This window comes from Chamaea fasciata, unplaced genomic scaffold (genome assembly GCF_029207755.1).
Source record: "Chamaea fasciata isolate MVZ Bird 193981 ecotype frontalis unplaced genomic scaffold, bChaFas1.0.hap1 SCAF_3, whole genome shotgun sequence".
Lineage (NCBI taxonomy): Eukaryota > Metazoa > Chordata > Aves > Passeriformes > Sylviidae > Chamaea > Chamaea fasciata.
The window spans coordinates 93,608,975-93,634,361 of NW_027094088.1; the positions used below are offsets into that span (position 1 = coordinate 93,608,975).

Below are 25,387 nucleotides of genomic sequence, written 5' to 3' on the forward strand. Positions count from 1 at the left end.
AATAGTCTACATTATTTTTCACTTTATTCCATCACTCCTTTCAAGGTGTCCACAGGACATGAGAGAATAATAATGATTCTTGACAAAATTGTAATAAGAAAATGCAGCTGAATCTTCTAATAATGCATTTGTCTGCCTAACTGCAGAAGTACTTTAACTACTGTTCTTGCCTGCTACTGCTTTCTGTTCCTCCAACAGGCTGAAATGCCTGTAAAGGAATGGAAACATTTTTAAAATGGCTGCTCACTAAGAGACTAAATCACAGGTTTCAGGAAAAAGGACAAAACGATGTTCATGTAAGACCACACAGTGTTCTCTAGCAAAGGGTCAAGCACTGGAGCCATAGAAGTGAGTGGGAAGGATGTGTCAGATTTGGAGCTGTGGATGGAACTATTGCATCATCTGAGCTTTATGTAGTACCAGACTCTGATCCTGCACTGGACTCTAGAGTTGGCTCTTTAACTACTTCCACAAAACCTAACTCTGGGAAACACCATCTTGTGCAGCCATTTGCAGGACAGTGTTCTTATGTATTATGGTTCTTTGCTCCTACAGAATGTTGAGGACAAACCACAGCTCACAGCTTTAACCCAACAGATTTCATATTTTAGTAATCATCTGTAAGAAAATACACTGAAATGTTCTTACTTTCTTCAGAAAGATCATTTTCTTCTGCTTCTCTTTCCATTTCTTTGCACCATCCTTCCATTCTCTTAGTTTCGGTGTGTAGTAACTTCATGAACCAAGATCCGTCCCGTCGACAAGGAGACATTCGACCAGTCTCTACTGTCTCAATGGCTGGCTCCAGCCAGGGATCTGGTGGGGGAAGGTTTGAGGTGTCCACTGGGGTCCTGTAATCTTCTCTGTAACTGAACAGTCCCTGCGTCCGCACAGTTCTCACTGCACTGTATTGGGTGGGTGTGCTGGGCTCTGAGTGCTGCTGGAATGACGAGCCAAACTGAAGTCCCTTATCCTCCATGGTGATGTGTCCTGGAAAACCCTCCAGTTCCAGGTCAGCCTGGACAGCTGCTGTTACACTGTTTGAGCGCTTGAATCGTCCATGCCTTGGTGAAGAGGGAAGAAAGAAAAGATGTTAAGGAATATAAATAACGTATGTGATGGTACCGAGGCACAGAAAAATGTTTCAGTGAGTAAGAATGGATTCTGTTCTTCTCATTGGGCTTTATGTTTAACATTTTTTCTTTGTGTATATCTCCGTAAAATTAGATGGTGAGTAGCAACAGAGAGGAAAACCAAAATGTATAGTGGAATCATTGATCTGAACAAGGGTGCTAAAGAAAATCATTTAAATTATCTCTGGAAGCAAATACTGATTTATTCTCATAATAAAAAATAACATGTATCATTACTAAATAAACTGGAAACAACTAGCAGAACTAGAACTTCCTGATAGAATTCTGTAAAGTATATATATAAAAAAATTTCAAATGTTTAGAATATTAAGTAAAATTTTTTAAAAATGAAAATCTGCTCAGTTAGGACTTTTGAGACTCCTGCAACAAAAGAAAGAAAAAAACCCCAGCAAGTTTAAGACTGTGGGTTGAGGTTTTTTTTGTTTTATAGGGTGATTTTCCACTGTTATATGACACTGAATAATGACATTTTAGAAAAGGTTTGTGTTAAAAATTTAGATAGAGAAGCAAAGATTATTTGTAAAATCTTTTCACATTGGAGTATATTGTCTCAAATTATTTGTAGTCAGTGATGACAAAAGGCAATTAGCAGCCAGATACTCTCAGAGAGCTGCTGTGAAATGAGAAAATGGTCCTGGTCCAGTACTTGATAAACAGTAGCTGCCAGGGATAACCTGTGGGTCCGTACATGGGCCAGCAGCTTTACAAAACTAGAGAAGGACTGAACAAATCAAAAAGCTGATTTTAGTTTAGAATAAAGGTACCATCCTAAAAATTGTGTCTCCTTTTGTGGACTGGGAAAGCCTGGATCAGCATGAGGAGTCCTATCGAAGGAAGACTGTTCCAATATGTAGCTCTTAGTATTTGTTCTGTCAATAATGAAATTATATTAAGCCACTATTTCAATTTAATACATTAACTTCCTTCCCTCCAATTAAAAACTGGAAACTTAGATAAATGTCAAGCAACTGCTAAGCAACCTCCACAAATTTTACCAAATGACAAGCATACATATAAGAAATTTTCCTTTGGGGATTATGTAGTGGCAGCACCTGTAAGGTGTTATTTATTAAATCTGTTTACAAATGCATGTTGCATTATGAAGGACTGCAGATTTTTTAACATGCATAAGTTACCGTTTTTCATCTTCCACTTGTATTCCAACGGAGTGGTATTCCCGTAGGCCTCTGCTTTCAGTATCTGAATCAGTTGCTGTTTCCACCTAATTCAACACAAAAGATACATCTGCAGAGTGAGCATTGACAACTCAGCACAATTTTACACACACTCATTCAAAATTAATTATATATTTAATGTCTCACTGCTAAGAAACACCTGGCACAGTAAAATAAATGTAAGAGGTATTCAGCCTGGTATTATTGTTTTGGTGCTGTGTCTTATTAAAATTGTGCGCAAGTACTTCTGCTGTGTGATTCCCTATTTCCAACCCAAGCAGAAGCAATTACCCAGTTTGGTGGAATCAGGGAGTAAGCTTGGTCTGGAAGGGATGTTCTAAGAATGAGGAATCCACAGGGTAACCCCTTTTTATATTATTGTAAACCAGTCTCATTACAGTCCTTGATTTACAAAATAAAATAAAATCTCAAGTAGCCCCATAAGCTGGTAAGTGATAAAAAGAAATGGAGCAATGAAATTTTATCTGCAACTGTGTTGACAAATATAAAACCATTAAATGATGTGAGGGATACAGCAGAATGCCCTATCTCACCTTTTTTTTAATAACATAGTCCTGAAAATGCTGTATCAAGCAGGCAATTTATGCACTTTTTATAGCATTCCCATCTGAAATACACTTACCAAAATATATTCATAGTAGTTTTCTTCAAGACTGAGACTTGCGTTTGCTAGTTTCTGTGGGATTTTATATAACACTCCCCATCACCACACCGCCCCCAAGTCTTTGACACAGACAGAGCAAGTACTGCAGTATGCAAATTATACTGAATCAAGGGAGAGGCAGGAAAAAAAGAAAAAGAGTAGAACTGACTTTTCATTCTGAATGATATTCCCTCTGTTAAATAAAAAAATAAATTGTCAATGAGTTTTTCAATATGCACACTCCATGTGTGAATTCAAAGAATCTATCTGATGATACAGATAAGAAAAGTTTTGCCCTTGCAGCAGTCACAGATATCTCTGGAAAGAGCCTGATGATTTTTGCAGCTGTCTCAGCTGCACGGTCCCAACCACACCTGTTTTCTGATGGGATGCAGGGACAAGGTGGGTGGAGGGTGGGAAAAGAGTACATATGTGGACTATATTTCTTGAGGAAGGCAGTTGCTGGTAACTTCTTCTTCCATCTTTAAGCCGTAGCTCAGTGCACATTCACATGGAAGGAAATTCCAGCCAGCAATGAGTATGTGTTCATATTTACCTGTGGGTGAGTCTTGGAGATGTTCATGAGAACAGCTAGTGCAGGAACCCTTTAGTAAATGTTAATGGCACACTTGAACTGCACAGTATATAGCACCAGCTACAGGTGCGCTAAAATTTCTGACTATCAGTGTGACACATTTCCCAGCAATTCCCTTTACTCTGCATAAGATCTAGGGGACAGAGCATGCTGCCATCTGTTTCCACCCTGGCAGCTGCATGAAAGCTCGCTGTATTCATTTTGACGGGCAGTGCATTGAGAGAACTAAAATATCAGACTTGGTAACAGTCTCCAGAACATGGTGTTGCCAGTATAAAAAGAAAGATTCTTCTTAACATTGGTAGTAAAAAACCGCTTAACCACAGAGGTAGCAGCACGGAGGAAAAAAGCGAGAACAACCAACTGAAATGATAGGTAAATTGGTTTCCTAGTTAAGGTGGATCTTGGCTGCAACATGGGTGAGAAGCTTCAGCTGCTTGGGAGGTTTACAGTCTCTGAAAGAACACTGTTCTATGCAAAGCAGCCATGAGGTCCAGTTAGCACAAAGAGATGTCTAGGAAATGCAGACTTATATACAGCAAAGAAGAGTCCAAAAGAGCCTTAAATTACAAATTCTAGTCTAAGTGAGGGAGCAGGCACTCACCTAGTCCTTTCAGTGATTTGAGGAAAGCTGCATATAAAACACAATAATTTCCTGAATTAACTGAGCAAAGAATGAAGTACGTAAGCTGTTGGAGGGGAGCGGAGAGGCAAGTTACACTTGCAGCTTTGACTTCTGCAATGAGACCTCAGTCAAACATGCGTGGACAGGTTTTGAAGAGTGAATTCATTCTCAGAGGTAGAGGAGATGATTGAGAGGGGACCTTATAAATGTCTACAGGTGGCTGAAGGGAGGGTATCAAAAGGATATTTTCAGGCTCTTCTCAGTGACGCCAAGCAATAAGAGGCAATGGGCAGAAACTGAATACAAGGAAGAACTCTTTTACAGTGTGAGTGACCAAGCACTGGAACAGATTGTCCAGAGAGGCTGTGGAGTCACCCTCCCTGGAAATATTCAAGAACCATCTGGATGCACTCCTGTGCAATGTGCTCTGGGATGACCCTGATTTAGCGGGGAGGTTGGACCAGATGACCCACTGTGATCCCTTCCAACATGACCCATTCTGTGTCTGTATTGTGAATAAAAAGCAACCAGTCAGTCTGAGTTAAATCACATAATTTAGGAACAGACTGCCCAACGAAGCTGTGCATACCTTATCCCTGGAAGTGTGTTTGAGGCCAAATTAGATGGGACCGTGAGTTCCCTGGTCTAGTAAAAGGTGTCCTTGCCCATGGATAGGGGTTGTAACTAGATGATCTTTAAATTCCCTTCCAGCCCAAACTATTCCATAATTCAATTCTACTTTATTATGCTATTGGGCTGAGTTGAAAGGAAAAGACCATCGTAATTCCACCTGTTGATCAAGTTCCTTGAACTTTTTCAACTGAACCGCAGCTCCAGATGATGGTGTCAGTGATGGAGGCACAGGTTCCACAGGGTTACAAGCCTTAAGGTTTGACAAGGGAAAAGATCTTTGTGGGTGGCCAGACTGAAGAAGTTGAGCAGATGGGAACAAAGGATTTATCAGGGCTTTCTGCTCACTCACATGGCTTGGCATGGACATGGACAGGACGTTTTGTGCCTGTTCAGACCTGAGACAAAGCCAGAGAGATGAAGCCAAGCTGACATCTCCGCACATGTTAGTATTTGCCTTCAGCCCCTTTCAAAGCATTGCACTTCCTTCAAAGAGTCCCCTGAGGATGACCGTGTTTATTTAATGTGCTCCTTGGTATCTAGGGAGTGAGTACCCAGGTATGAGGTGTAGGCCAGATTCCTGAACAAAGAAATAGGGTAAGGAGGGTCAATAGTATCACAGTTGTGGGAGTAACATACAGCTAGTAACACTGAAGGTGAGCAATGGCTAATGGACAGAGAATAGACTTTTGCTTTCCACAGAGATGGCTCAGCAGCTCACACACAGTGTTGTTGGAAACATGGTGGTCCAAAGACATAGATAAGGTAAGGCCCCTGTGGAGATCATCAATCAGTCCATCAATTTTTTCTGGAACGAAGCACACAGTGTCACAAGGTGCATCCTTCTTCCTTATTGCATATCAAAAACATACCTGTTTTTGCCAGCTACATTGTTTGGCGTAGTAAGAAATAGCAGGTCTTCTTTTAAACTCTGCTTCTGATGTGTAGAGGCAGATTTACCTTTTATATTTGGAATGGGCTGGTACCTTTCTATTGATGCAACACATTGAGAAAAAATCTTTTTCATCTATCTGTTTTAAAATGTTTTCTTAGTGGCATTTCACCTGCAGATATAATCTGACTAATTTACCCAATATGCAATTGAATTCACAGGCACAAATGAAGTAACATGCTCTAAAATTTTATTAAAAAAATCATCAGAAAAATGATGATCCAGGAATCAAAATAAAAGTGATAGTATTTATCTCAAAATATAAACTCTTGCCAAATTATCCTTCCCTCCAGCTTGCCAAGACTGACAATAACTAAGTGACCTGATCATTGCCTTGATATTTTAATGCTTTCATTTTCTCACTATGCCTTGTAGCAGCAGGGGAATTCCAATTTTGTGTGTGTGTTCAGGCAAAATATAACATTGCAAATATTGCAACAACCAACAAAATGTAAAATGGAGGCAAATACCAAGACAAGTAAAAGTGGAAAATAAGACAATAATTTTCAATCATAAAGTAAAAAAAAAAAAAAAAAAAAAGCTTACATTGCTGTATGACAGATATTATGAATACTCCTGCTAGAAAACAGCAGGAAACTCTTTTATCTGACTGGCCAGGCTAAACTCAAATGAGCAGAGAATAAAAAGTGATACATTTGGTTTGATTGTGTGACTCCTGAAACTCAAGTAGGTTTTGCTAAATCTGTTATATTCTTTGATTCGTTTTTGTTTCAATATTTACATGGGTTCTAAATACTTTCAAATTGGCCTACAGTCTCAGTAAAGCAAAAAAACATGAAAAAATTTATCTTTATATGTTTATGATGGAATCTCACCCAAAAGAGGAAAGAAAAAATAGGCTGTCATACCAAAAGCAGAAGAAAGGACTAAATCTAATATAGTGAGTCATCTTCATCTCTCATTGCAACAAAAGAGCTAAAAGTTCCTTAAAAATTGTCATTTTAGGCCATGAAAAATGTTGTCACATGTGCTTAAGTCCATTAGGCTTATAATATAAATAACAAATGTAATGGAGCACCTTACAGAGATTATTTCTATCTTATCAATGATCCTTGTGAGTCCCTTCCAACTCAAGATATTCTATGATTCTACGCCTTACCTTTCACAAAGACATAACTGTCCCCTTCACATTCCTTGCTGTCGATACAAGGAGCAGACAATACCATTAATCTTCAGAGATCAGTCACTGCTGACTGATGCAGCTCTAAATTTGAAAACTAAGTATCAGATACTAACAGTGCCTTGGTAGTAAAGGATCCACAAGTAAATTACATGAACACAAAATTATTTGAATAAATGCAAATCGCTATTGCAAATAACTTGCTTGCTATATTCAATCTCAGTATGTTTATAGGCACTCATTCTAGCAAAGAATGTATGAAATAAATCATTCTTTCAAAGTATTTACTATGCCTTTTTAGATAATATTTTAACTACTCAAAAAAACCAATCTTTATTTCTGTGTTAAAACCCTATTCTGCTCTTAAACACGAGCACTGCAACTGCAATAACATTGCATCATCCTGAAAATTCCAGTCTAAGCTTCTATGCATACTGTCTTAAAGGTAGACTTGAAGTCAATATATTCAATGCATAAGAAAACAGATTTTAACCTGTTGACTTTTGCTTCTCTCTCATAAACATTAGCAGTAAGAGTCCTTCAGGCCACATTATCTCTCCCCATGTGACTTCACTGCCCTCAATGGGTTTTCAGTGCTGTAACCAATTTATTCTATAATTAGAGTTTAATAAACAATCTCTCTGATGAGGTACAGGAAAGGAAATAATTCACTCTTCCTCTCTTGCATAGGTTTCTCAGTGATAACAAGGCTAAAAGAGAGTAGAAAACACTACTTTTGACGCTAGATCAAGTACATGTAATTGTGAGTTCAGATAACCATTCTTAGGTATGGGGAGACCTTATTTGTATGCAGTGGCTTCAAAGTAGGAAAACCACTTTAAATAAAGCTACAGTACTAACAGATATTGCTTTCCTTAACTGATGGAATATTTTAACCAGCCAAAAACATACACGCTTTCAAAATAGCTTTTAGAAACCCAGCAAAATAAACCTATACTTCCATGCTTGTGAGATTTTTTGTGTCTCACCATGGAGCTCCATTTTGCCACTCCGCTACTTCCAAGCTGAACATCTGGACTACTCAAATATGTGGCATGGCACAGCAACTGCTAATTACCAAAAGGAGCAGCTTGAAAACTTCCTCTGATCTCTTAAGAAAGGACTTTTTACTAAAAATACAAGCCAGAGTTTAGAAATGGGATTTATGTCAAACTTATATGAGATCATAGCAAGAAAATAATGTACACAGTATAGGTTACTGATAACTCTTTTGGTGCACTTAATGCTAAGTGGCAAATTGCTGTGAACCAACAAATATTCACTGACTTCTCCAGGCAAAGGACTTCATACACTCCTCCCACAAATGCACAGTCTAATAGTCATTTTAGGAGGAGAATAAACAATACTTACTTCTAGGGCTTTGGATCATTTATGATCCAAAGACCAGTGTGATCAATGAAAATATTTCTTTTGATTGCTGTGTATACACTGAAGTAGAGCACTGACAAAGATGGTATAACCTAAACTGTACAAAGAAAATGTAGGTGCCTATTTAAGTACATTTAACATATGGCTACAAAATGCATTGTGTTAAAGAGGAATTGTAGTTTGAGAGTGCAGAATATCATGAACAATGTTTTTACCATGTGACATGAATAATTTAATTTTATATATATATATATATGTATATATCAAATTAAATTATGCAGCAGATGCCCTTTTGTCACAAAAAAACTTAGGCAAGCAAGCTATTGCATTAATCTCCCTGGATACCATCTTTAATTTATAAAAAGGATTTGTTCAGTGTCGATTCTAGAGATTATAAAAACCCACTAGGTATTTTGAAGCGTGATCTTCTGATGATAAATGAAGATGACTGAGTCCATTCTCTATGCTACAATTAGTGCTTGTCTCCAAAAATACAACCATGAATCAGCCTTCACACTTAGAACATTTGTTTCCATTTCATTCGTTTCCAGGGTTTCTGTTCATTTTGAGAAGCCTTGATGTCTTTTACAAAGAGAAGAAACAAAGAACTGCATGTTTTGAAGTACTTGAAATAAATAGGAGGAATTTCATGACATGTTTTCTCATATATTTCACATTTCAAATGCTTTTAATATGAAATGGTTTTAACTAGAGCAGATTTGAAATGTTAATAATTAGCATATATACCAGGGTGTGCAAAAGAGTGAGGAAAATCCTGGAAAATATCTTAGCAACAACCTTGTTCTGATTTAATGCTTATTTTACTCTTGAAAATCTCTACTCTCCATTTTAATTTTTTAATTCACATTCTTTGATTAGTCTTTTGTCATCATGATAGAAGACAGATATAAAATTTATAGCTACTAGGATAACAAGAGTCTTGTTCTTTTTATATCCATATATTCTTTCAATTGCTGACTAATTTTTTAATCCCAAAATCAGTATTTTGAAATTCCTTTGAATTTATAAGTCAGCATTTTTCCCAGTGCCTATTGACATGCCTGACAATATTTTTCTTGATTTAAATACGTCAGTGGAAAAAACAAAACAACAACAACAAAAAAACAACCCAAAACCCCCCAGCTATTTTCTGGAAAACCTTCATTTCCAAAACTTTTATTTTTTAGTTCAAAATTCCCATCTGGGATAGGACTAACATAGCGTGAGATGGATTCGTGTATCTGTGCTGTTGTCAGTCTCTGCAGACAGGTGTTACAGAGGTAAAGCAACTCCAGTGCTTCCCTAGGAGCTTGGGGTCTCTGTGCATGTGAATACCAACCCTATTGGCACACGCCTAGCATGCCAGGGCTTTTTAAAAGGACTTCCATTCACCACATGTACACTACACAAATCATATATCCCAAAGACATAGAGGGCCTGGGGTGGGTCTGTTGTATTTCCACTTGCAGTGGCACTGCTGGTCACCTGCGTTCTTTGCTCCTGTATGAAGCTCTCTTGGCAAACATCCTCCCATCAATGTGTTAAAAGAGTGGAACAGTAACAAAACGCACAAATTAACCATCCTGATAGCAAATTAACTAATGCAAATAAATGCAAATTCAATGCATTACCCTGGCATGGCATGCTAATGAGAAAACAAGTCATTTAGTCAATCAAGGAAATATGCAAATAAAAAACATCCTTTTCCAAGGTACTTTGACACAGAAGACTAAAAGAAATTAAATACTGCTACTGTACTTTGAGTGCTTAAATTACCATTTGTGTAGTTTGGAATAAGAGCATTCCACCTTGTGCTTTTATACTGTACAAACTCGGCAATAGCAATATAACAAAATGCATTTCCTATTTAAAAATGCTGCAGAAATGTATTTTTCACACTAATGTGATGTTTGAAGCTTAGTGCTGAAAAAAATCCCAAACAACAAAAATGTGCTCAGGATACTGTTGAAAATTCAACCTTATCTAATGTCAAATGGTACAACCAAGCAGGTTTGTATTTCTTGAAAGATAATAAACAGCTCAACCTTTTAAGACCTGCTGTTGCAATCAACATTTGTCTTTCTCCATGTGTGCATCTGAGGACCACTGTTACAGTCCAAGTGTCAGACGAGTAGTTGCTATGGAAGATCCTCTGCCTCCATGGAAATCATTTCAAGGGTGTTTTTGTGGATTATAAGCACATATTAAACATAGCACACATAAAGAAGGGTCAGGGCCCAGTGAAAAGTACTGGTCATCACCTGTAGTAATAAACAGGATCAAGTGATGTAATCAAAGTTCCAGAATTAATTGCTGGATTATCGGGACTGACCAAATCAAGACACCAACATTGATAAATACCACCGTGCACAGATGCTGTAAAGGAGAGATAAGAACAACACTAGATACTATTCCTTTCTGAATAGCAAGTTTCAGGTTAGGGGCTAAAAAGGTACCAAAGGTTTCTTTGCCGCTCCTTAGAGCTTTTCAGTGTTATCTCCCCAAGCTCTTTCTCTGAACAATTTAGGATATGCTAATTACTATGTAAAACACTTGAAAAGTAGCCATCTGAACATTTGCCGTGATTGTTAAAATGAATTCTACTCTTCTGCATCTGAAGAATCATAAGAAAATACTTTTATGTCAAGGAAATGGACAAACAGCTTTCTGGCAAAGCTGATTCCTTCCCATTAGTCTAATGCATTATGGAACAGCAAAATTACAGCATGCTAAAATGTTAACCTACAAAGTTCAATCAGCAGCTGTGACATGCTTAACCCAAACATTTTTCTATGACGATATTATGAAATTAATGGAAATGCAATTATTACTTTTTAAAGAAAATAATATACTTTCTTTTATATTCTTGTATACTTCTAAAATACATGGGCTTTTTTACATGGACAATTACCTTCTCAAGATCTATGTTGCTGTCTTCACAATACCTGTGTCAAAATAAATTTCAGTTTCTCTATAGCTAATCTGGCAAAAGTAAGCACAAAAGTGAACCGAGTGATGTAAAAGGGAATATTCAGCAGAACAGAAGCATAAATTTTCCTTTACTCCTGTCTCAAAGGATTTCATACTCTTTGTGAGTTCAACTTTCCAATTTTTATTATTACTTGGTGTTTCCTAAAGATTTGAACAAATGACCAGTTCTAGCTGCCTAGTACTTACCATTTAGCAGAAGGAATAGCAATCAAAATTTGCATTTGGAATTGTCTTATTTCATTTGCCTGAAACAACAGAAGTTGACTGAGCTTTCCACAGTCTGACACACGCATTGCCAGGTGAAATAAATACTATGGGTTTTGATGGACAAATGGGAGAATGCTCAAAGACTGTGTTGATTAATGCTATTTTATTACTTGCCATCTCTAATTATACTGTATATACAGCAGAACACTTCTTCTTTTTTTTTATACCTTCTTCCAAGCACAACTAAAAGGGCAAGGGTCTCTGTTTAGGTAGAATACTTGAAAATCGAGTGGCTTTACACATTTTCCGAGGTCAAAGGAGAAATATACTGGAAGAAGTGCAGTAAAGCATTTTAAAGCTAGTGAAATTATATTAAAAGGACTGTGAATTCATGGAGGGAAGGAGATGAACATGCTGTTCACCTGTAGCTCTGCAGTATAATTTTCATATCAAGTGTTAATGACAGGTAACCTCCCTAGAGATTTATTCATTCATTTTCTCCCAGGTACAGTGTATTAGCCGAAGACTTTTCTGCACAGCCATGATGTGAATCGCAATTAACGCTAAGCAGCCAGGGGTTGTTTGTTAGATTATTAGAGCAAGTGAAGCTGAATGACTCATTCTATGCTATTTACAGGAAGAAGACAAACAATTCATCACGGATAGATGTTAATGATAGACTACCTGGATCCCTATAGAGGAACGCCGACTCTTCAGAAACTCCTCTGCCTTTGTCACTAGAATGGCCTTGTCACTGGTGCGGATGGAGGTGCCCTGGCCCTCGGCGGTGTGGCGCTGGGCGGCCGCTGTCTCCAGGGCCAGGTTCATGGCCTTGTTGCTGTCCAGGCTGTCAGTGGAGTTGTACATCCCCCGCCCGTCCTGCGGCCACGGGGATATCCTCTGCGTCCGGCTGTCGTGGTACGCGTCCTGGGTGGACTCCGTGCTGCTCTGCGCTGTCACGGAGATCAGTGGCTTGGAAGTGGTGCGAGGGGGTACTGGTGGTGGTGTTTTTTTGTAACTTGTGTAAGTTACAGCTGTGGCAAGAATTAAAAGAAAAAAAAAAGGCAGGAAGAAAAAAAAAGAAAAGAAAAAAAGCAAGAGAGAAATCAAGATTATTCTGATGGAAACTTGACAACAGAAATCACCTTAAGATTGTACTACTTAAAAATTATGATGGTGTAATGTAGTGCTCTTCATGAACCTCATTGTTATTTGAACGTGACACTCAGGGTCAGATGGCTATCCACAGAAACATTTTATTTCAACAAGGAAGAAGGAAGAGGTAGAAATGGAAGTCCCAAATTACAGTGAAGATGAAAGACAGCGAGTATACACGTGTTAAGACTTGTGCAGGGTAAGTACCAACTGAGGCTTCTGAGATTATGGGATAAAGCTCATAAGAGAGATAAAGGAAGATTGTTTCCCCCTGGTCCGTTCTTATCATCTGAACTGTGAGCTTTGTACAGGCAGAGTGTGATAAGAAAATAGCATCAATAGACTGGAAGAAAATATTATTCAACAACTTCTATGTTATGGTATGCTACACTTTAACTTTTTAAAATTCTTCCAGGTATACTGGTAGGAATTAGGCAAGCTTGGCTACTTACCTGTGCAAGAAGCATATGTTTTAAAAATATCCATGATACAGTTAATAAAAGGAAATTCAAGGCATATTAAAAATATTGTAATATATGCAAAGTTATTAAGACTTTGATGAGCAGAGCTGTTCTGAGGCTGATTTGACACAGATTCTGTCTTCCAGCATAAGGCTCAATAAAACATCCAAGAAAACTCTACAGATACAGAATTGTGCCAATATTGCTTCCTTACAAAATTTTAAAAATTTCATAGAGATTAATATTTAACCATTAATATCACAAAGCTGAATTTTCTAATTGTCTAAGCCCACTATACACTTTTTCACTATTTTGTTGTACTAAGAAGAGTATTTCTGTTGTGGAAGAGTATTTTCCCCAAAGCACATAGAATCATAATTCATAAAATTAGCAACTGGTAAAAAAACCCCAAAAAACACAGTGTGATATATCTTTCTTTATTCCTGTACAGGGAAGGAATAAATTCACTACTTATATAGTTACAGGAGTAAGTTCGCCTTTGCTTAGTGTTACTAAATGGATTGACATTGCAACAGTGGCTCAGGTAACCTTGAAACTGGGGTTGCTTGAGTCCAAAATGGATTCTGTAAGAGCTCCTCTTCCCATTACACTGGTATGGGCTGATGAGCAAGGAATTCAGCCTCTCCAGTGGTGGTTTTTTATAGAAGGCTATGCTGCAGCTATCTGGAATGAAGAGATCGGCTTAGGAATTAACATCTTGGACTGCTAAGTGTGTATCATCAGGCTAGCCTATGTGAACAGTGAGTCTAGAGAAAGTGACTCTTGAATGTCAACTCTTGATAATCATAAATACAAGTGTTATACATAAAACAGAGAAAGGCTCAGCTAGGAAAGAAAACCTTCATTTAAAGAATATTTTGAATCATTATTGGTGGTGCTCAGTTCTGATAGAGATTTAGAGCTTTGCTCTAAGCTAAATTGCTCTAACAGAGTGAAACATATAAAATAAACTCTTCAGAATATGAGACTGCTTTTTTTAAAGTGCCATTTTTTTTGTCCTATCATCAGTCTTGCCTCCTGTCAGTTTTGTAACCAGCAATTAAGAAAAAGGAAAACACTCAATATTTTTCAGATGCTTTAGGGAGTACAGGAAGTTCATAGAAGAAGGGAAAGGCAGTAAAGCTTGGAAATAAGGACAGTATTCAAGCAGTGAGTAGGTTTGAGGAATGTTCCTACTAAAAGAGTTGTCATATTGCTGCTTCCCAACCTTCTCCTTGCAAATGTAGGTGCAAGTGATCAACATGCTGGGAAACATTAGAAATAGAGAAAATGGGGTGAAATTGGGTGAACAATATCCAACAGAGGAAGCTAATTTTACCTGTAACATAAGACAGGTTATCACTGTGATAACTGCTTTACTGTTTTTTACATCTGTCTTCATGTAAAAAATAGCAGTGAAAAATGAAACATATGGTTAATGTGATAATGAAACATCACAAGCAGGTATATCCCTACTACTTGAGCAGCAGATCACTTCTCTGTCTAATGAATATAAATGTTAAACTGCTGTTGCAACCCTTCATAGCTGGCTTAATCTTCATTTACATTTCTGAAAAAGAAAAATTCTCCCTGTGGCAAAACCAAAACAATTTCTTGCCATTTTTTCTTCCCTCTATTTTTTCTCCCCCTAGGACTGAATAATTTATTCTAAAAAGTCTGATTATTTCAGTGGAGTGATATGATTTAAAGCCACCAAGTACTAGAGTAGCTGTAGTGTTCTGGCAAGCATTTGATCATGAGCACTAAACAGAAATTAGAAATCACACAGATGTTCAACAAGTAGAAGAAACTTCCAGCAGACTGGAAGTTTGTGAGAAACTAGCTACATGTTTAGAGTGAAATATGGCAGGAAGAAATTAAATTAATTCCTATACAGCCCCAGAGATCAAATATTGAGTAGGAAATAAAAAAATCCATCTCTACACTGTTAATGAGTTCATATCTGGAATAAGAGTTTCAGAGACAGAAATCCGGGACTAATTGGGGACTAACAAAATCAAGTAAGAGGATAGACACATTCATTTGAGAGTCAAATCTTGCTACCAAATTGCATTTGCTTTAGTCACTCAAGTGGTTCTAGAGTAGTTAATAGGATAACTTGGCATGCTATGCTGACTTAAGAGACAACTACCTAACAGATTAGGGTCTTGTTAAAGAAGAAAGTAACACAGTAATCCACACTTTACCATTCATCCTGATCAGATCTGCAGGTTTAGATCTCTCATAAATAAGTATTGCCTTAAGGTCTGAAGCATGAAATTTTATGTCACTTGCAAATTCTTTCCATTAATAATGGCATCAGGGAATAGTCCTGTTATCAACAATAACGCTTTTCTGTCATGTCTAGTTGTTGGTCCTGGCAATCGTAAATACAACACATATGGGAAGAAACATTTCCTTCTAATAGAAAATCAACCTTTTATTTATCATCCACTTATGCTGATGGACAGGGCTCCTGTCACCTTTGCATCATTCTTTACCTTGTAAATTTTATTTGCATTAGCAGTTATTAGTCCAAAGCAAGCATATATAACCTCCTCATCACTGCTTCATGTCTTCCCCATTTTCAGTCACCATTCTGCAAACTCCAGAGCTGTAGAGGGTTTTCCTGGCCCCACAGAGAGGGTTGGTGCTGGGCAATGCACCTGGGGTGATGAGCACTGACAGGGGACAGTGCCCCATAGCTCCACAGGACACTGGTTATGAAAACTGCGCTGGGGACGAGAAGATTGGGATGGAGGATTCTTGTCTTCAGTGCAGACAAGCAGAGCATCAGAGGCAGCACAGCAGCAGGAGATGAGACCCAGCAGGAGGCAGGGAAAAGCACTGCACCAGGAGGGCAGAGCTGGTGCAGGATGGCTTCAGACACATTTAAATTGTGCACTTCAGCAGATGCCAGGGACCCACTCCATGTTTGGACACATAAAACATCAGTCCAGGATAGCCTCCTGTTGTTTCTGGTGCTGACCAAAGATTTCTGATTTAATTTTTTAGTGGTTTTAGTGTGCATATCCTGTACATGTCGGATATTTCTCTCAGCCCTGCTGAGAGCAATGATGCTCAAGCAAAGTAAAAGCAACAGGGCTGTGTAATGCTGTTAATCAGTTTGCAAAATCTATAACTGGTCTGAAATGCAAAGAAAAAGGAAGTAGATGGCACAAGACAAAAATATGTCTTTTTATGAATAAACTAGAAAAAGAAACTAAAATTTTCTTTCCAGTTGTATTCAAAGACTATCTTGATAATAAAAGCAGAATTTATTTTTTGTCTAATTTAATAAAGTAGGAAAAATAATTTTTAAAGTTCCTAACATACATTCTGTCTCCCTCTATTGGCTTATAATAATCAACCAAAAATTACAAAAATGGTAAAAAACTGTTCTCATTCTAAATCATATGAGCATTTTAGACTTCTATCTGAATCAAAAAATTAACTGCTTAGGTAATCGCCCCACTTCAATGTAAATATGTTCAATTTGCTCCACTGGATTTTCCTTTAAGGAAGGGCATTGTTGGAAAAATGGAGAGAAAATAAAAGGGTTCTGTGCTGCTTCATAGTGGGCCAGATTAAACAATGATGCAAATCAGGTATAAATTGTTCAGGAGAAACGAGAAGGTAGCAATGAAGAATAACATGTATTAATTTGTCCTCCAGTCAAGAAAATGTCAAATTAGTTCTGTAAGGATTGATATCTTAAGTACCAGACCCTCACATACACAAGATTGCCTACTGGTGCCGAATTTTACACAGATGTGGCTACAAATGACCTGATCTGTAAACCATATTAATTTTTTAATGTGGTGCATGCCAGCTGCGGAGCATCGGTCACAACCAGGATAACAGGCACTATGGCAATACTGCAGAGTAGCCAGGAAGACAATTCCAGAACTGGAGAACTGGCAATTTGGTAGTTTGGATACACACAGTAGAAATATAAGGAAGATTTCCTGATAATTAATAAACAACAGTTTAACTGTTATGGCTGGAAGGAGACTATCCCTCTTAAGCTACACTGCATTTGTCTAAACTTGCTAAAAGTTACTGTTGATACGGCCATAGAAGTCATTATTCAGCCCATATTTCAGTGCCAACAAAGTTTATTGTAGAAATAACATTACTAAAATAGGTCAATTTAGATATAACTTCAGGTTAGCCATAGATCTTCACAGACAGAAGGCAGCAGGAAAAATGTAATCTATTTGATGAAATAGTAGTGGCTGTGAGTGACATCCAGAACACCTTTCAAAAGGCAGCCTTTTAATAAATCACCACTTTTGGTCCATTTGCAAGACAGAATCACCTGAGGGGCTTTTACAAATCAATATAACCATTAAGCACTTAGTCAAAATAACATTTTTTAGGCTGAGATCACAAAGTTAGCTGGATGATGAATTTACATGAAAGCACCATCAATTAAAGGAAATGGCTGTGGCAGGAGTAAACTGGATTTTCTGTTTTGTTAGGAGATTTATTCAGAAGGAGGATAATTACTCTGCAGGGAGCTTGGAGCTGCCCTGGAGGCAGAGGTCCCAGGGGCATGTTGCTGAAGGCACACAGGGCTCCTCTGAGGAACCACAGCACCAGGAAAAACACAATTCTGATGGCCCAGGTTGATGCTAGACCTTCTGCTTTGCACAGAGAAAGTCAACACCAACCCTGAAATTATTTTAGAAGAGGAAAAAGAGACCTTCTCATAATGAAAGCCAACAATCAAATCTAATCCTGTATCAAAAGAGTACTCAGTTTTTGGAATAGTCTTTTGTATACTTTTCTAGCCAAAGGCTTTGGAAATCCCAGATAACATGACTGGCCCTGAAATCTCTTCACTCTTCTCCATCATGGTCATTAGAAATTCTGAGTTACTCCTAAAATAAAACCACATGGATGACTAACAGTTGCTTCTCAAAACACAGAATGATGATCAATAAAAGAATATTAAGAAATCAAAGAAATCAAAGGGGACTTTCGAGAAAAAAAATCTCAGACACTAAAAGCATTTTTTTCTCACTAAAAGAATTAATTATTTGACGATTTTTCTATCAAGGCATGGATGTCAAGAATAAGAATACAAGTCCCTGTTTAAAAGGGAGAGTGTTGGGACACATCTTTTTATATATACCTCCTTTCAACTTCCATCTACACCAGTCTCTGATTCCAAACATCATTAAAAGGAGACTCTAATGAACAGTTTAATTGCACAAAATAATCTGCTTTTCTTAGTCAAATTCTGAAATTCTAGTAAGGGGTTTCCTTCTTGAATCAGTTATACATCTAAAGTTCAGTCATAACAAAAAGATTTAAAATTGCTTAGTTTTAACATGTGTAGTCTTTGGTATTTAATTAAGAAAAATGGATCTGTTAGAATGAAGAGGAAAAGGTTGAATCAGACTGTTTGGATCCAAGCTTGACATTTTCAAAGTGTGCCCTCAGTGACTACCTCAAAACCTACACTGATGATTGGGGTCTCTACTTTCTCCTTTCAGTGCTGGAGCAGGAAGTGCCCAGGCTGCACAGAAAAGAAGAGTGATTTGCTCCATTACCTGACCCTAGACAGGCACCTGAATGTAAATCAAGTCCTTCATAGTGCTCCTCTAACATACCCACTTGTACTTAAATTGAAATACTGTCTGTATCTGAGTGTAGGGCAGGGGAGGGAAGCACGTCACAAATAGTCAGGGTTCTCCAGCCCTTTCCTTTGCTGCTCCCTGGAAAGGTCCACACCTTTGCTTGCTGCTCTAGTGGTAAAAGATCCTATAATTACTGAGGGTTTCCACGTTCAAGAGTTTCTCCATTTTTAAGGAAGTTGAGAATGAGGGTTTTTTTAATTGTAAGGATATTCAAACCTTGCAAAAATAGTCATTAAAATTTATCAGTGTCATACTCTGATTGAAATTCAAGAGATAATTTTGGTTTTAATTAAGTTAATTCTTTTAATTAAATTCTGAATAAATTTCTCTCTAACATAATCAGAGAGATACTTTAGTTGTTAACCTATCTTTCTGTTTCTTCCCTTTCTCATTCAGGCCTCCATGATGAAACCTAGCCAGTAAAGAGACTGGAATTTCTCAGTAGAGAGACAGCCTCGAATTTGGGTATCTGTGAAAAGACCGTAAGAAACAGTGAGATATGTGTATCACTGTATGCACACACACACACACACACACACACACACACACACACACACACACACACACACATGTATCTACACATATCTATATATCTATATATATCTATATATATCTATATATATCTATATATACATGTGACATAAAAATATCACAGTGATATTTTTATGAGATTTTTTTTGAAAGACTGCTTACACCCAGATGATTTTTATCAGCACAGTTTACATGATGGGCTGCACTTTATTTAAACTACATACCTGAAAGCATTGTCTGGGTAGTATGCATCTATAACTTTGTAACTTTTTTTCCTGTTGCATCGTTTTACATGTCTTGTGATTAATTAAACCTGGATATTTGTTGCACCCTAAAGTCAGATGTTAATTGGTAGTCTCATGTTGGCATAGTCTGGGGGCAAAACGTTACATTTATCCTCTGTCAGCATTTTAAGTAGGGTCTTTTAGTAACAGTGAACTACATCAGACCTTCAAGACAGATTTTGGGAACTCTACATGGGAATCCATCTCACCTCACATCAGTCACTGAAAAAAACCCCCAGTCATCCAACTCTAATCACTTTTAGAATTACTGTGAGGAAAATTAGCAATTCTGGGGGCAATTCTTGCCCATTTTAGATGCTTATTTTACCAGGAAATGAATTATCCTATGCTTTTCTCTGTCAGCCATAAAAACAATCAAGGACAACCAGCTCAAATTAGCACATCTTCCTTTGACAGTTACCATCACTGCAAGTGTTCAAGAAACAAGTGGGTTGGCACTTGATTTAGTTGACATGGTGGTGTTCAGTCAAAGGTTGGACTTGATGACCTTGGAGGTCTTATCCAACCTTAATGATTCTATGGTGCTGTGAAATGCCTAAAGGGATGAGATAAGGTTCAGCCAAAAGCTCTGTTCTTGTGACACACTGGTTTGCACTGTGACATAACCTCTCCTGTCTTTTGTTACCAGTGCTCATTGGAAAGGTGGGAGCTTAATCTCCCCTGCTCCACATCCCCTGTGAGCTGGATGGTAAAGCAAATCTGACTGGAATTTACCTGCAGTAATGACTGAAACCTAATTTCCTGCACCTTGATCCCTTCTGCTGAAGCTGCTACATACCAGCTTTTTGCAAGGTATCTTTGTAACTCCAGACACAAATGAAAAGCAAACCTCCTGTATTTCTGTATTTTTTTAAATAAAATGACCAGTTTGAGGTTTAGATAAGACTAGATTAGACTAGATTAGACCATGCTGTTAATCCCGTTGAAAATGTTGATGTTGAAGTCTTTGGAATCTGTCCAATTCATACCAGCTCAGGATCTGGACCATTATATTAATACATTATTGACACAGACATGAATTGTGCTTCCTATATGCAACTTTTAAAAAAAGTTTTTCAAAAAGGCACATCACAGAGACACTGCTGCCAAACCAATTCCATATAAGAAACCTATTTTTTAAGCAGCATCTGTTATTGACATCTCTCTGATAAACAGAATCTGCACAGCACTTTTAAAAACTACTGAAATCATTAGTATGACACATAACCTCAATTAAAATTTACTGGGGTAAGGCAAAATTACTGAATGAGGTGGGTTTTTTTGGAAAAAAAAAAAAAGAAAATAAATCCGTGTGTGCAACAGGTTAGTCTCAATATTCAGAGTAGATGCTTTTAGGCTTAAGTTCTGTACATTTATCTGATTTTTTACAGGAAACTAGCAATTAAGTGGAAATGTGACCACTAAATTTGGAAAAAGCTGGAACCTCCCTGGAGAAGAAATGTATAAAAGGAATTACTCTAATCAAATAATTCAATGCGCAAGATGTTAGCTCCATATTGAGAAAACTTAGGTCTGTAGGCAGCTCCACATTACATAAATGATAAATACGTTTTGACAGTGTAATTAATGTTAGTCTCAAAACAGAAATGCAAATCCAACAAGACATCAAGATCAGAAACTGTAGGTCTTTGCTAAAATTAAAGGAGATGTGGGCAACACAAACCTCATAGATTGCTGATGGACTGGTTAAAGAGTTCTATTTTAAATCACTTATCAGCAAGAAATTATAACCTAACCAGTATCCTGTAGATGGCACGGCAAAGTGCTGATGTCTGTAATGCTCTTCTAAACAGTTCCTATATGCCTCTAAAATACTGAAGTTGCATTAAAAAACACCATCTCAGTTTTCAGTTACAGGAAGGAAAAATGTTCCTTTTACTATATTTCATTTTCAAAACATATGTGCAGCTTTTCAGGAATACAGATTGCATTTGTCACATCAACACAGAGAGAGACAAAGAGAAAAAAAGTTCCAAGCACTAAGAATCGCTCTTCTTGTGCTACTCTTTTCATATTGAAAGAAAACTAAATTGAAAATCCTTTTCAGTAGAATCTCTTCTCAAGCTCCCATGTACCCTTCTCACTCAGCTGAATTTATTTTCATCAGCCTCCTAAACTCTCATGAATATATTATGTAGACTTGTAATTGTTTTCCATTTTCCTATTTTCTGTTCTCTTTCTTACACTAACTATGTGTAGCTTGTAATTTTATTTAAACTATAGTAAGGAATTTTAAGATGAATAGATGAGAAAAACAATTTGCTTACTTACCCTTAAGGAAATGTTGCATAATTTCATCACTATATTATGATAAAAATCTGACATTAAAGAACTTAGTGATTACTAAATATTTTAAACGAATGCATTTTTAATATTTTTAAACAATTAATTTAATCCACAGAGATTACAAGTCTGGACACAAACTCAGAGTTTTGTCAAATCCAATAACCATTTTGCCCAAAAGGCAGATGGAGTCAGCATGAGTGTCAAAACCAGTGCTAAGAAAGCTATCTGTAGGCTCCCAGGCCTTTATTTAGGTGTAGAAAATGATGCTGCTGTGTTTTGATTGCTCAGCTTTCTAAGTCAGAGCATGGTTCTCTCAGTTATCCTTGTTCTCAGTGGGACCCAAATTTAACCTTAGTTTTCATCCTATAATGCAATTTGAATAGTTTTAATTTTTGCCTTAGATTAATGAAAGTTACCTAGCTATACAATGCTATCATTGTAAAGTATTTTAATAGACAACAGAGAGAAACAGGGATGTCCAGAGGACCACTTCTTTCATAACAGGTACAAGTTATAAGGGGCATTTATGTCCATTGGCTATAATTAGTGATTAAGGTGATTTGACACGTACATTTAAGATATATGTATCACCTGAGATGAACTTCTATAACTGAAATTTGTAAAATTTCTTTGACTGGGGAAAAGAGACAGAGAGTGGAAATACATGTAGTTTTCTGGACACAGGAATGTCCCAAAAAGTAAGAAATGCATATAAAATTCATAACTCATTGATGTGTCCCTGATATGCTGTTCTCATTCTCAGAAAGCCACGTGATAGGTTACTCACCTCAAACTAAGTATCCTCCATAACCCTGGATGTCCTTTAGTTGCCCTTGAGGGGTAGTAGTGTGCTGTTGGGATTGCTCTGGAATTTGTGGTTTCCAGTGTAGATATTTTAATGGACTATAGACTGAGACTGAACCTTGGCCTTACAGCAAGAGTTTGTCAGGAGCTATCAAGGTGTTATTCATTGACAATAAAACACCTCAGTGTAGGTTGAGGTTTGTTGATTCTGTGTCGGTGCACAGTAGGATCCATACACTGTATTCAGTCTGAGTCAAACTCACCAAACATATGTATCAAAGCCTTCCTCCCTAAACAGCAGCTTCTTGTCTAGAGTGATTCAATTCCCTTCTAGGAAGTCCTGTGTAGGTGTCTTAAATGGTACCAGTAAATTGTTTTTGAACTAGTCTGAGTTCGTTGTCATAGAAACTTAGACAACTAGATTTCACAAAAGCACCTATGTTTAGTTGACTTGACCTGGAGGCTAACCCAACACAATTCAACTAACTTGTCCGGTCAAAGGTTAATTCTGTCAGGTTATGCCCTAGGAATGTTCCCAATTTTGGTTTCCTTATTTTCTCTGATGCTCTGGGAAAAAAAAAATCTTTCCAGTATGTTTTAATTACCAGGTTTATCAATTGTCTTTCTAGGGCAGATCTGAGTCTGAATAAATTTCCTGATGCAGAAATGGATCAAATTATGTTTGTATAGCTAGCATGGCAAGGAATGTAGTTCCAGTGCACATATCACCATTATGGCTCCTGACATATATGCCATCGACAAAAATCCAGGACTGAATACATGCAGAGCTTCTGAGAACACTCCTGAGAGGTTATTTTCTTTCAGAGGAATCCAGGAGGAGAAGCACAGGAAGGGTGTTTCCTTCTTTTTCACTTCAAGGAAGAAAAATGTACTGGTGCCTCCAGGGTGACCCACCCTCTGTGCTTTCCTCAACTGCACAGACAAAGACCTCTGGAAACCTCCGAGTAAATAGCTGGGCTGAGATTTACATCTGCTCCTGTCAGATTCTACTACGTCAGGAAGGGTTCAAACTGAGCAGTGAATCACCCTCCTTGCACGTTATATTTTTCTCATAAATTCTTCTCTTTTTTTTACCATATAATACCATAAAGAAAACATAGCTGAGAAAACTCTGTGAACAGAACAGCTTTGATGCCAAATTCTGCCAGGGCATGCAGCTCAGGTGTCTCTTTCAATAAAAAAAGAATCAGCTGTCTGGCAAATCCAGTGGATTATGGAGGAATTTTGTCAAGCACAGAACAGCAGGAGCAAGAGAGAAACACTCATTACACATTTTTAAACTAACCATAGATGGAAGGCAGTGACTTAATTTTTTATCTTTGACTCTGAAGATAATCTGCACTGGGGAGAATGAAAATTATGAAAAGCTCCTGGCTACTGCTCCAACTGCTTTCATGCCTCATCAGCTTGAAGAGGCCAGGCAGCCCTGATTAGCATAGCCTCACTCCATCTCCAGGAATCCCAGAGTTGTGAACAGCTGTGACAGCCCCTTGGCCATCCTGTCGAACTCCTTGAACCAAAGTGTCTGTGTCACCTTCACCCAAGTGACTTCCTAGGCCATTTTTACCATGTAGAGCTGTTCTTGAACAGCAGTGTCAGCATAGCAGCAGAACTTCAATATGTTCAAAAAAATTAAAGACTAATTATGCTCTCCAGTGAAAATTATATGTGTGTATCCAAGTGTAGAACTGAGTTCATCATTTGTTAGGATGAAATTTATTCTCAAAGTATTGGAACACAAGTTGGCACAGCATCAAAGGATTAACTCAGGATGCCCAAATGCTCCCAGAGATAGATGGCATTTCCTGCAGAGAGTTAGAGTGTCAGATAACTCCACAGAGCCCCAACAGTAATTAAGGAAAGTCAACATAATAAATTATGATTGAGAACATAGCCTTCTGCATCTTATTTGAGCTCCAAGATTTGTGTTCTTAAACATGCCTGTTGTCCATTCCACTGCTAGCTATTACTTAGCAGTGGATACTGTTGCAGCAGCCCTCTTGTTAGAGGGTAGAAATGAGCCAAGGTGTAGACATCTAGTTTATCAAAGCACGAAAAGTGTCCTGGTTTATTCTTCTTTACAGCTTAGCCAGCCTGACTCCAACTATTCACTGACTTTGGCTGCAGCAAGCTCCTGCTGTAGGTTTCCCTTGCAGCCTCTGACTGCAGGTTATTTCCTGCCAAACTATAGCTTCCAGGGATTAGTTTGCAGATTCTGACTGCAGGCTTTTACCCAGCTAGACTATGGCTGCAGGTTCCAACAACAGGCTCTAACTGCAGACCCAAAGACCTCTCTTCCCAGAATCCTTCTTCATGAGTTCCTCTTGTTCTTTCTTCCTCAACATTCCTCCTCCTTCCTAAGTGCTCCTCACTAGCTAACCCACTCCCTTTTATCACTTTTTGGATTTAGCTGTGACTTATCAGGGGCGAGGTTGTATTGGGTAAATAACACAGCTGTTACTTATCAGGGGTAAGTTCACCTGTATTCCCTTCTCCTACAGGATATTAGTAAAATCCTCCCAGCCTGAGCATTTATTTCTGTAGAGAGAACGGAAGTTGTAGAGATATTACTTCATGCATAAGTCTTCCCCCACTTTGCTGGGTTTTCCTAGCCATAGTGCATCAGATTAAGAAGATCCAAACAGCCACCTGG

General features: G+C 37.8%; 1 protein-coding gene across 10 annotated transcripts in view; it reads right to left on the bottom strand.

Moving 5' to 3' along the window:
* Positions 1–25,387, bottom strand: part of DLGAP2 (DLG associated protein 2) — a 378,906-nt gene that overhangs the window by 21,862 nt on the left and 331,657 nt on the right. For all 10 annotated transcript variants that reach the window (XM_066179828.1, XM_066179829.1, XM_066179827.1 and 7 more), the window contains 3 exons: positions 12,208–12,557; positions 2,291–2,376; positions 649–1,064 (listed from right to left, as the gene is read on the bottom strand). In XM_066179828.1, the coding sequence (XP_066035925.1) occupies positions 649–1,064; positions 2,291–2,376; positions 12,208–12,557 (852 nt within the window). The remainder of the gene's footprint in view (positions 1–648; positions 1,065–2,290; positions 2,377–12,207; positions 12,558–25,387) is intronic.